The sequence below is a fragment of the Maylandia zebra genome, linkage group LG5, assembly GCF_041146795.1.
Source record: "Maylandia zebra isolate NMK-2024a linkage group LG5, Mzebra_GT3a, whole genome shotgun sequence".
In the NCBI taxonomy this organism is placed as follows: Eukaryota; Metazoa; Chordata; class Actinopteri; order Cichliformes; family Cichlidae; genus Maylandia; species Maylandia zebra.
The window spans coordinates 27323339-27336588 of NC_135171.1; the positions used below are offsets into that span (position 1 = coordinate 27323339).

At 39.7% G+C, this 13250-nt stretch overlaps 1 protein-coding gene across 2 annotated transcripts in view; it reads left to right on the top strand.

Annotated features, from left to right (window-relative positions):
* The window catches only part of ca16b (carbonic anhydrase XVI b), a 112184-nt gene that overhangs the window by 18522 nt on the left and 80412 nt on the right, over positions 1-13250 (top strand). The window contains exon 2 of one of the 2 annotated variants that reach the window (XM_004548741.6): positions 8591-8686. The exons of the other annotated variant lie outside the window; for it this stretch is intronic. Within the exon in view, the coding sequence (XP_004548798.1) occupies positions 8591-8686 (96 nt within the window). The remainder of the gene's footprint in view (positions 1-8590; positions 8687-13250) is intronic. 2 annotated transcript variants of the gene reach the window in all.

Genomic DNA, 13250 nt, shown 5'->3' on the forward strand with positions numbered 1-13250 from the left:
CTTCTTTAAAAAGCTCCTGGTGAAATGGTGAGGCAGACACACACTATGTTAATGAAATGGTGCAAGTGAGCCAAGTTGTTTTTCCTTTGATAATTAAGTTGAAATAAACAGGCATATTAGGGTAGGGTAACATCGGGGATGCTACAGGGATTGGAACAAGCCTTTCTCAGTTTTTAAAGCAACAATTCTCCCCATAATAAAATGCATATCTTTCCCCCCTAGCCTGTGATGCTAGTTATCCATTTAGATTGTGACAATGCAAGTTCCCCAGCTTCGGAGAGATCAGCTGCAGAGATTATTTCTCTTGAATATAAAGGAACTAAATGCCTCGTGATGCTCGGAGCAGTAAAAACTCAGCAGCAATCGCTTTCCAGAAATAATGACCTGGTTACTCAAACAATCTACCGAGCTAGTGCTGTTTTCTTCCCATCACCTGATAACCTGCTCCCAAACTGTTCGATGTAAAAGGATTTAGCAGGATATATGGCACCGTAGGCTACAGGGAAAATTAAGTAAATTAAATTTTTGTTATGAACTGTCCCTTTAAGGTTAAGTTGTTGGTAAGAGAGTGCTTAAATCGCTGCAGCCCTTGAAGACTGATCATTTGTTTCTCTTATGTTCAAGAAATCCCATGGAGAGGCCAGTGTTAAATTGATCCTACTAGCAAATATAGTCTCAGCTTTCAAAGCATGATGTTGCATATTGCAGCATAGTTTTGTCAAAACTAATTAAAAATACATCAATAAGCCACGCTGTTGTTGTTTCGTGACTTATTCTCATTATTACCACGAACACGGGCAGTTTATTTTACGTCAGACCCGCATACACTGTCCTGCTGGAGTAAATATTAGCGAACAAAATCTGTGACTGAAAATAGCTCTGGACTAATATGCTGTTTCCTCCTGTTAATGACTCAAGTTTGCTGAAAAACTTGAGGTGTTTTGTGTAATTGGTTTGTTCTCAGCAGGTAAAGCCTGAAATGCTAACATACAGAGTCGGTGCTTTAGAGGGTTTGGTGTTTTTATGGGATTTGCCTTTAATGGCTAAAATATAGAATATTGACAGGTTTATATTTTAAAGCCAAACGCTGCCACTGAGGTTCGAAACAAATGATAGACTACCTGAAGGCTCTCCATGTACTAGTACAAGTACATTTGATCTTTATTTTTACGTTAGATGAAACCAAAACACATCATGAAAAACGGGCCTGGTCGTCTATTTCTGGAAATCCATTTTTAGATTATGAAGCATTATCCTCCTTTTTTTTTTTTTTTTTTTTTTTTTTTTTTTTTGAGCACTAAATGAAACTGCATGACTTGGGTTTGTGTGGATTTTGTTTTTAAATATCATCTGGCAGGGTTTTCTGTTATGGATAGCTAAGAGTCTCAAAATTAAATAATTTCATAATTAAATATGCTGTTAATTAAATAAAATTGCTTAATGAACCATTGACCAATTAAAATATTGATATTTTATTTTTAATAAAAACATTTTTTTAAGTAATACTAATAATAATTACATAAATTAAGAATTTCCAATATTTAAAAATATATGTTATGCCTGCTGTGCTGCATTGCTTCATGAATCTATTTCATGGGTCAGCTATCAAAGTTAGGGGACTTTGCCGGGGAATCAAGTGGACACTATGCCTTTTAGTTAATTTAAGTTTCTCAATATCAAGTACAGAGTTTGTATTTGCATACTTTCTAGTTTCTACTTGACAACCACTCTCAGGGGTCCAGATTTGAGGACGGCTCACAGTAACACAGCAGCATCCTTTTATAACATCAGCGTGGCTTCACTGCATAGTTTACTGCCTCTTTTACTATTGACTAATTTTTACAGTGAAAATGGCACATAAGAGATCTAATTACCTGTGTTCTTTTAAAATGTATATAGTTTTTGTAAAGCTTTTAGCAAAATGCTCAACTATAAATGGCCGGTTAATATGAAATTATTTTGAAAGGTCAAACACTGGACTGGAGTACACTGGTATGTTAAATTCAGTGTTTCTGATTAATCAACAGCAGATTCATTAAAAACTTTTTTTTTTTTTTTTTACATAACTCAATGCTCATTGAAGAAAAAAACAAAGAACAATTTATTCATTTTACCTCTAGTAGAAAAACCTTTAACAGACAGCTGGTGTTTAGAATACAGTTGAATAAATAATAAAAAGAGATAATATAATTATTTATGGAGCAGGCTTGTCATCAGAATATCCACATGCAGCGTTAACATCCTGGTCCGGATGTTTGTGCTCCTGGTGAAAAATACTCTTTCCTCCTTGTATTTAAAATATGTTTACTCTCACTTTTTAATTGAAAGTAAACAGTTATAAACAAATATAACACATCTGAACTTAATGAAATAATGTACTGAGAGCACTCTGGAGAAACATTATGATTAACTCGGCCAAATGTAATTATTGTGGAATAAATAAAACACTGCAATAATCCATACATCACCTGTTAGATGTCATCTGAAAGCCTAGATTATACTCTGTTGTGGCTGGAGACCTGAAGGCCGAGTAGTCATTCCGATTATAGTCCGACATCTGCAGCAACAGTGCCGCCTGAGGATCGCGCATAATTGCTGCACTGTAAAGTCAATTATCCGCAGATTAGTCTGCGCGATCACATAAAACAGGCCGGCACACGGACCCTCGCGCTAACTGTCTAATGATGTAATTTATGACACCAGCCCCTGAATGGCCCCTCACGGACACAGAAAGCATAATTCCCCGGTGAAGTGAATTATATCCCGTGTTCACCCTCCACTGAGAGCTGAGTGAGTGTTTGGGTTGTGAAAACAGTGTGCCAGGAGGAGGCTTTTCTTGGTGGGTATCATGAGGTCTGACCACCTGGTCAGCTGAGAGGCGAGCTGGCTGTTAGGCTGATGAGACCTGATAGCTTTGAAAACGCAGCACTTTTGAATAAAGGCTTAGATATTTAAAGATTAAGCCACTAGATTCTGACCTTAAAAAAAGATCCCAAGTGTATTTGATGACACAAACAGTAGTATTTCAAACTTGTCTATACCACTGGGATACCCACTGTATCAGACCGTTATCGGGGAATGGTCTGTCTTTACTTGCTATATAGTCTTCTGGGTCTGCTGATGAGCTGCAGTGACAGTTGAAATTATTTCATGTTGTACAGGAACCATGAAATAATTTATTAAATAGTGAAACAATTCAACATGTTTTTAATGCACTGATATTTTAATTAATATGAGAAAATTAATGATTTAAAAAAAAAGATTAATATTTTATTTTGGCACTTTTGGTTCTCCATACGATGTGTAATTGCCTCGATAACAGGCAAAGGACAAAAACTATCTGTGCAGAGAATTTGTCAGTTTATTAATTGACTGCATTAAGCAATTTACAGTAATAAACTGAGATAGTTTCACTGTGCATTTCAGTCATAGATGATAGAATTTACCTCATTAAACACACCAGCGCTCTGTCACGGTTTATCCAAATTACACAGACATTGCAACTCAGGATGTATTTGATAGCTTAATCCATCCTCAAATAATCCTCTTGGTGACATAGATGTGCTAGCCCGACTATCCTTCACATACCTGATACTAATGCTGGTGATGAGATTGAATTTTTATCTCTGTCCCCAATGACTAATGCAAGTTAAATGCTCCTGTGGTTGTTGTTAGGCTCCTGTTTTTCAAGAGCTCTCAGGGGTTCTTGGCTTGTTGTTGAGTGTGATATTATGGAACAAATAGTAGGGCTTAATGGCGGTGCAGATGATTTAACTGCCCTCGGGGCGATGAAAAAGGGGGGAAAAATGTTTCTGTAGGCTACACAGTGTACTGTTGTTATGTAGTTGTTTGGAAGCCTTTATTTTGTGAGATTCCACACGGTGGGGCGATGCAGGCCAAAAATATATGGTATAAAATATCTTATTGGACTACCTGTGTTCCACATGTGGTTTCCGCATTTAAGTATGTTGTTTAATTGCAGCACGGTTCTCCTCAGTCTCCTTCAGGCCCAGCACGGACTGTGTTGTCTGCTCTGCTCTATCAGAGATGCTGTGGCTTTAATCCTTTGCCCACAGGGGACGGCTGACATGGATGTGTGTAAACTGTTGACATGGTGCTGTCTCCTATGCTCTCTGATCAAAGACGGTGCAGCCCTCCTGTTTCACAACCTGCCTTCAAATATGCTCCAAGTCTCACAGACTCCCTGCCGCTCTGTTTCACACTTGTTATTAACCCGTGACTCCCCGTGGTAAATCGCTACATCTGACAAAGACAAAGAAGCTGTTTATGCCTTTCCTTATGTAGCCTCTGTGACCTCCCTCCAAGCAATGAATTTGATTTGGAAAATGGTGTGTATGTAGCTCACGCCTTAGTGGAAACCAATTTTGGAGACAGTAATGCACTGGCTTTAAGTGCAAGAAAAGATTTGGCTTGAAGTTGTGCTTAGTTTAATTAATCCTCGGTAATGATGCAACTATTAGTAAGAGCTCCGGTTGTCTTAAGTGGCTGGAGGGGTGTGTGTGTGTGTGTGTGTGTGTGTGTGTGTGTGTGTGTTCGTTCATTCGATGAGCGGCGATGCTGATCAAGCCAACTACAACTCACTGTCTAAATGTGGTTCGGCTTCAGGACTCCGGGGAGTTCTGCTATTGTTTCAAAGTTTCCTTTAACCTCATGAGAACACTAACAAGTGTGATATTAAATAGCTATTGTTACGACATCCTGATGCAGTGTTGCGTCTTTTAATACAGTAAGAGCCGGGAAATCCTGTCACATTTGTGTTGCAAATTGAGACATTAAAGCTTTATTTTTGTTGTGATTTTTGTGAGAAAATTCATTAAAACAAATATGATCTGTTTCTCAGTCTTTTGGTAAATAATGCTAGGCAGCTAATGCACAGAGTTTTTAAAGTGTCCATATTATTTTGTTTTTGAGACCTATCTAAGTCACTATGTTACACATTTGCATAATGCCCACCTTGCGGCTAGTTTGGCTCAACCTCAAAGGATTAGCAGCTGCCTTATAGGCTGCCCCTTTATTTACTTGCCAGAGCCGCTTCTGCTAACTCTAAAACGTCTCTGCCACGAGCGGAGCACGCCAAATGTTCTTTGTTGGCTTCAGTAGCAAATGCAATTGAGTCTTAGTGCACTCTCAGCATCTGAGGAACTGAAGACACAGTGGATTATTTTTTATTTTTGATGGTAATGTCCCCTCAACAAAAGAAAAATTCTAACTGTTGGCATGTTGCGTGGCTCATGGGTTATGTTACAATTGGCTTTGATCGCATACCATGCCCACAGGCCAGAGCTTTGTCTGAAGTGTAATGGTAGTGGACAGTCAGAAATTGTGTCATTTCAGACTGATTTTTATTTAAACCAAAAAACAAATACTGGGTGTGGGTTGCTATGTTTTCTTGTCTTTGACTTCTTGCTTTATTATAACCAGCTTTTCGTTTTTGCATTCACTGGCGTGGCACACATGGACCAGCTAAAAGAGCACAGTTGCCAACAAGGCCAGTTGTGTAATCCAGATCTGTGTTGAAATATCTGGGTTCTTCCTTTGCACTAGCTCTTATACGGCTGAGCGATTCATGGAATTTTCACTTAATTTACGATTATTGTAATAACAAGATAATTTCTTGTGTTGGAAAGCAAGTGCTTTTCTTTACAGTGGTGCACTTCTGCCGCTCCCTGAAAGCCCAACCTGTTTTGTTCAGCTCCAGCCAAGTTGACTTTTTGGGGGGAGAGTCACTTGGTCAACAAGATCCATACAGAAGAATTAAAAGTCATAGGATTTCTGCAGTTCAACCTGTGAAAGGATTATTAATGATAACCTCCAGCCGCCCTTGTCTCCAAATCGGTCAGGGTCTCTCAACCAGCCGCTTTCAACGGCACGTGACATTTGGCTGTCGGCTTTTGCTCTTCATCTCCCTTCCTGTTGCTGCTCTACAGGCCCCCTGAGGCAAGTGAGTCTGTTGCCTCTGGGCTTCTCTTCACTCCTGCATGCAGCCGCAGAGATCCTGTGGTGTAGGCATGCCGGTGGGGACCGGGAGTCGCTCTTGGGAGATGGACTTTATGGTCAAAAAACACCCTTTAGGCAGGGTTCAGGGGTGGGGCTAGAGTGGCACTGTCCCCAGCCTCCCCCACCACCAGGTTTTTCATGAGAGAGAGACCTTAGAGAGGCTGAAACTAAAATTGTTGAAGAGGTGCTTCAACAAAGCACTGTTTGAGGGGAAAAGTGTCTGCTTAAAAACCAAGACAAAACAAAAAACCTTTCACAAATGCTGTCTGATGGTCTATTATAGTATCTGTGAACACAGTCAGACCTTGCGCTCAGGTACAGCTTAGGCCCCTGAAGGTTCCTGTCCCTATTATGTTATGATGTCATCATGTTACCTAGCAGCAGCCTATGAATAGGCTAAAATTACTCATTTGTAGCATTTATGATTTCATCCAAAAGAAAAAGCTTTATCCAAACATTGTCATTTTATCACTGCCTAACAATCAAATAAAATCCCAGACCAAACGAGACTAGGGATGTACAAGTGAGCAAATGATGCCCACTTTAAGTTGTGATCTAAGTGCTAAATGTTTTTTGTTTTGTTTTTTTACTCTTTAGTAAGTGTTGTGCGAGAATGAAGTGATGATTGAACCCACATGAATAGATTTTTTTTTTTTTTTTTGCATTTGAAAAGTGATATTAACGGCTGTTGTGTCCAATTGAATGTAAAGTGGTGAGAACACAATACTCAACATACCAACCAGTTGTACAAAAACTAATACAACATGGATAATCTCAGTGGATTCAGAAAGTATGTTGAAAGAAGTAACAGTGGCTTCTTCCATTTTCAGTCGAGCAGATTGTCGTCTCTGGTTTTGTTTTTAGTTCGCCCTGCTGTTCCTACACAGAAACGATCTGCTCACCCACTTTCTTGCATCTTTGAAGCAACAGCGAACCAGAATTACCACGACTCCACCTTTTGAAACCTACAGCGGGTTTTGAATCCTTAAAGCAACACAAAACATTCTTATTTTTAGGTGTGCTCATCCCACAATAACTTCAACTAGACAATCTTTTTCCCTCCATCCTAGCCCTCCGGCTGCATCTGTTTTGGAGCATTTCTTTTCCCCAATGAGTTTGGTTGTTGTAGTTTGGGGTTTCATGCTTTAGGGAGCAGATATGCTTAAGAACAATCTGTCCCCCTAATGTTGTTGTACCATTGTGTTGAGTGTTTTTGATTTCTTGCTGGTAATTTTCCACAAGTGAAAGACAGTTGTGGCCTGAAAGACATGGGACCAATTGCCTGCACTCCTAGCAATGTGGCAGTCTGAACATTACTGGAGCTTAGCTCAAAAGCTGCTGTGATACTGTTAGATCCATGCATATGTTGTTAGCATAATGACAGTCCAGCCTAATTAGACTGTTTCTTTTCTAGACCAACTGCTACTGTAAAGGGTGTGATTAATGATAACTGCAAGAGTGTAGGAGGCACCAGAGTGGGTTGTAGGATAAACTTGGTGATGGTGATCATTACCAAACTCAAACGATTAGAGTAGCTGCACTCTGAAACACACATTCAAGGCAGTCTGACCTGATGTGTGTATCAACAGTGATCGAAAAAGGTTTTTAGATATCTCAGGCAAAAACACAAAGTAAAACAGTATTTTCAGTGTGTGTGTGTGTGTGTGCCAGTGCGTGTGTGTCTGCCTCTTCAGCGAGGTTCTTATCGCATGTACAGAGTCCCCACTGCATTACTATGTACTTCATCTAACCATGGTAGTCCTTGTTCTGCTCTGGAGCCTTTGTGAGCTTGGATTAATCCAGTTCTGGTTAGTGACCCTCCAGCACACAGCAGAGGAGAAACAGGACTACCTTCTCCGGCTGTGGTCTAAAACAGTGGAGCTGGAGTCCGTCTGCATGCAACACTTCTTTGGCGAGGTAGCTGAGTTATGTCAAGGACTGCCACGGCGATGATTGGTCAGCCTGCTGACAGGGGACCACAAGACTAGAAAAGCCAGGGATGGACAGTGTGAAAATTTAGTGCACAAATAAGAGCACATTATTCCAGTTCTGTCAAAGAAAAAAATGGAGAAATGCTAAAATGACAGGCCACTTTTATTTTGGTGGCATGTAATATTCTTGGGTGGCCAAGTAAATCTCATGCATGGGGGAATACTGGCTTTGCTCTGCCGGTTTATTAATTGTGTTCTTTGTGCTCTATGTGTCCCTCCAACAATTTATGTGAGGAAAAAGAAAACGATGTGGTTTTTATCATTTTAGTAATATTGCTGCACACACACAAAAATGCAAGATACGCAGATATGAATACATCTTTGATTGGCTAACATCGACTGACAAGCCTTCTGATTAATATCCATCAAATCGTATTCAAATAGAAAACCAGGAGATTTTATTGCAATTATCTGTGTTCGGCTGATTATGCGTGAAATCCTTTCAGTAGTTTGTGAACTAGTAAAAATCCAGACTGAATTGCTGCAGGGACAGGAGCTTTGTCATAGTATGTGTTTGCATTGCAAAGGAAATGTTTCTTTTCCCTGTTGAGTTTTCTGACCTGTATCTCTCCCTCCCACAGTCGCGTTGGGTCACCACACTGGAGGCAACCATTATGGAGGCACAGGCGTAATGAGGGAGAGGAGGACAGTTGATGACCCCTACTGGTCCTATTCAGGTGAACTCTCATTTATGCTCTGGCTGGAGCCTAAGTAGGAGGGGAAATTGCTTACCTTTTCTACCTTACCCACCATTTTCCATTTTATTTCCTGCTGTTTCGCCATCAAACTCCCACCCCCCACCCCCTCCTCGCTTTAGCAAAATGGGTTTAATAAAGCATTTATGATTCATATAATGGCATACCTGTGATGTATGCTTTTAATAAGAGCAATTAAACAAATGCACTCTGGAGTGAACAGCAGTGACATATTGTGGAGCGAGTCTATGTTCAGATTCATAACGGGAAATAATGAGTTAACTATCTCATTTGTAAAAGTATAGATTAGGACTGATGGATGCTGTCAGCAGTACTATGAAAATGTAATTGTTTAATTCCTAACCGCGTTATTGGTGCTTTGCTTTTAATCTAAATAAATGTTTTTGAGAAGACTTGCTTACTCTGTATTGCAATCTCTTAGCTGTTTACCTTAACACATTTGGAAGATGGATGAATATAGCAGCCCTCAGTGAACTGTCTGATGTATACTTTAATGAATGATTCATTCTGCGCACTCTTATGCTTGTAAATAATCTCACAGTTGGGTATAAATTTGCATATCACATCTTTTTGGGTGGTAGTCTTGGAGGAAAGTTTTTAGAGTTATAAACCTGTAAATAAGGAAAGAAGCTGAGCTCAAATAATGTATCAAAATATTTAAAACGGTATGTCACGGTATAATATTTTAAACTATCAGAAGCATATTTTATCAACTTCTAAGCTAAAGCTGTATTTAAATGCTTTAAGAGTTTAATTTTTCCCATTTTCTGGTATCTAAATTTGCTGTAAGGGGAGAAAAAAGTATAAAAGCACTGGGCTCTATGCATTTATAATGGCATGGCTCATTATTTGACTCATCAGCAGCACTTTACAAGACCATGAGTTAATGTATCTGAGTACCTGCTGAGCACTTGGTATTTGTTTTCTTTTTATAGCACGCAACATTTGGCACTGCTTGTAATGGTAAAAGTCTTTAAATTTGCTGTTTATTGGGCTCGGATGCAAAATGTGTGCACAGTTGTATGCAGAGCAGAAGATGTTTTTGTGGTGGTGAATTGATAAGCATATCCAGTTTGTTCCTTCAAAGCATTCATTCTCATTCAGCTGTACACGTCCACACCCCGGCGCAAACATAGCCCTCTGTAGGCCATCAAGCAGCTCCGATGGGAAATAGGGGTTATGTGATTTGATGGAGGGCACTTTACTGGAAGAGCTCAGGAAGGGAGGAGCACTCGGTAAAATCGTATTTACAGGTTCCAAGTTCCAAAAACACCACCTTGCAAATAACTAACTCGGCCCCTCTGCCGGCGGAGTGCATCGTGGCTCTGAAAATGAATATACTGATGGAATATTTTGTCCTCGGCGCTCCAGTTGTGAACCTAGACTCTTGTGGTTTTAGGCAAGAAAATTGTGCAAATAAAAACACAAAAAACAAAAACAAACTGTGGCTACTTTGGAGTCAAGTTTGTTTGGTATTCATGTCACTCCTGATTGTGACCCTCGTCTCTCCCAGTTGTCGAGTAAAGGCAGTGAAAAGAATGCCTGCTTTGACTATCCAAGCGTGATTGCTCTTTCGCCACAAGGTGTGTGGTGCCTGTTTTAGGAGTTCTGGTCACTTCAGAGATGCCATTGTTTTCTGTGCAGCCTACAAAAACGGAAGCCCTGATCACATTTTAACTGTGATCATATAAACAACTTTGGTTCTTTAATTAGATAATGATGCAACATTATGCCATATACAGTGTTTTTGGCATTGGTCTGCTTTAGCGGTGGGCATTATAGCCTCAAAATTATATCGTGATACTTCTGATTAAGAAAGGAATAAAGAATTAGACTTATTGCTCGCAGCTTACATGCAGCAGCTTTTTTAAATGTAGGCAAATACAGGGCATTTTCCATCTTTTGACACACTTCCTAGTTTGAAGTGTGAATCTAGTGAAAAGAGGTTCCAGCAGCAGCATTAGTGTGGTGGCAGTGACACAGCATTATATCCAGTGACACAGCTCAAGTCACATGTAAGCACAAAAGTAGCCTAAATGATGCTTTCCATGGAAATCTTAAGTACAAATACAACATGACTACTTAACACTTGAGTTACTTTATTGTTAAACTAAACTCTTATATAGTATTGTCACATAATAAAACGGAGAAATATTTTCTACCTGTGATGTTTTGTCTTGGGCCGAGCTTCGCTGCTTAAAGCTTTGCTTTTCACATCAGTAATTTCCATCCACCGTTTGCTCTTCCTGTCATATGGAATGCAACTAGCGAGTGCAGCAAGTGTTGCTTGGTTGACTCATTTGTTTACTTTTGGGTCACACATCACCAGCTGCTAGTGTCTTCTCCTTCATAGCCTGGTCGTGCTTGACGGTGTGCTGCCTTTTTTTTTTTTTTTTTTCCCCGCTTCAAGCGCTGAAACGACTTTGTTCCCACTAATGCTGGAAACAATTTTCGTGCATAATTTAAAAACGACTGCGTTTCTGTGCGAGGTTGTTGAAGTGGCTTCCTTTATAGGTGCGAAATTGTCATCAGAAGGTCTTGCTGTCAGACTTGCCTGGGCTTGTCTCATTGTTGCGTGCAAGGCGGCATGAATGCATGGCATCGCCATAGCAACAATACATTTATATCAGGATTATCATAGACGAGATGATGTGGCACAGCCCTAGCCCACTTAGTATTTTGTGTTTGTGCCAATGTGTAATGGCAGTAGGCTCAGTAAGCCTGGTGGAAACATCACCTGTAGCAAGGATTAAGTGAGGCGGTACATCACAAATACCTGACATGACTTTAATTTGTACCTTCAGTAATGGCCACACTCCAAATATATGGCATTTGCTGCATGAAGTGGTGCTTCTGCTCTTTTCCCCTAAAGGTCAGAGTGTGTGTTTCTTTTTTTCCAATGATGTTAGTGGTTGTAATAATTGATTTAGTTTAGATGGTCCACCACTCTTGTAAAACACTGTAACTGTGTCTTGCGCTTCATTGGTATTTCTGTCCTGTCATGCATTCATCGACCAGAATTTGAAATTTGCCTTTTAGCAAATGAAGTGACAAAATACTGATGAGAGCAACCGTTTTTTGCTTCTTTTTGTTTTGGGTCACACATCAATTTTACACTGGTTAAATGTTCAGCGATAGACATGAATAAAAAGCTGAAAAGCCTTAGAACATTTAAGCTGTTTCCAATAATGATATTGTTTGTTTGTTTTCTTCAGGACCAAATGTAAACATGTGTTAGTCATGCTAAGCAACACATGTCTGCAGTACTTGGATGTAGAAAATGAAAAGTGTCTGCTGCGTGGATTTAAAGTGAAATCACCAGTTGACCCAAATGATGCGTAACCACATTCTTCCTGTACGGACGTTAACCTGCAGGGAAGCAAGTGCTAGCTGCTGCTAGCAATGCCTGGTAATGGGTAAATTATATTCACAGTGACATTTAAAGTATTTTTGAATGAAAACTGAAATGTTTGTGTTGCCAGTTTGTTTAACCTTGTACATGGAGCACGAGTGATATAGGATTTTTAAGTCAAATGTGAATATTTGATGATTTTATAAAGCTGATATATCGCTCATATTCTTTTTTTCGTTGAGACACAATAACAGATTTCAGTAACATTTGTCATGTGTAGTTGTTTGAGTCGTTACTAACAATCTCAGTGCTATGGATTACTTGTTGCAGACTGCCCTCTGATGGAAACTGTACAATGTCAAAACCCAATAACATAACTGAGGTGTTTCTCCCGTCTCTTATCAGCTGCTGTGAATACTGATGACGGCACTTTGCAAATGGCTAATATCAGTTATAAATGAGATGATAATGATTTCTTACTTTTAGGCTATGCAGCTAGTCTGATCCCTCTCCCGCCATCCCCCCTCCCATTTAAAAGACTTATAAATTATTTGCCAGGAACATCTTTTGACCACACCTGAGTCCACACTCCTGTGGGACACAATCTTGATATTCATGCTGAGGTCCTCCTTATTTTCTAATTAGAACATCAGGCATGCGTCTTTGGTCAATTAAATTCTAGGGCTTTGTTTTTTGACAGTATGTTAGGTATCGTTAATAAACAGCCTGCAGCACCATTGACATACTTCTTTTTATAACTATCTTGCTAAGGTCTCATTTTGATATGCTGTTTGTTCATGGTTGGCAAGAGAAGGGCCGGTAATTGGGTATCTGGGTTTTTCTATGTTGGGATGGTGGCCAAAAAATAAAATAAAACAAATAAGGAAAAAAAAATTATCAAGATAGGCAACTGGCTGACACGATTTGATTTTTGGACATTCATTTCAGGTCCGTGTAGACCACCAGTTCCTACCAGTCAAGACAGCTGGCAGATTGTACAAAAAAATAAAAGGAAAGAACTGAGGGAATACAGAAATGGTCATTACTTGGGGAAGGTAATTAGCGGCTAAGGCTGTGAATGGAGGACAGAGGAGCGTGCCTTAGCAGCTAAATGGTTATTAAAGGCATTTGCTCTGTGCAAGTGAGTGTAAAAAGAAACGCACACAGTCGGGC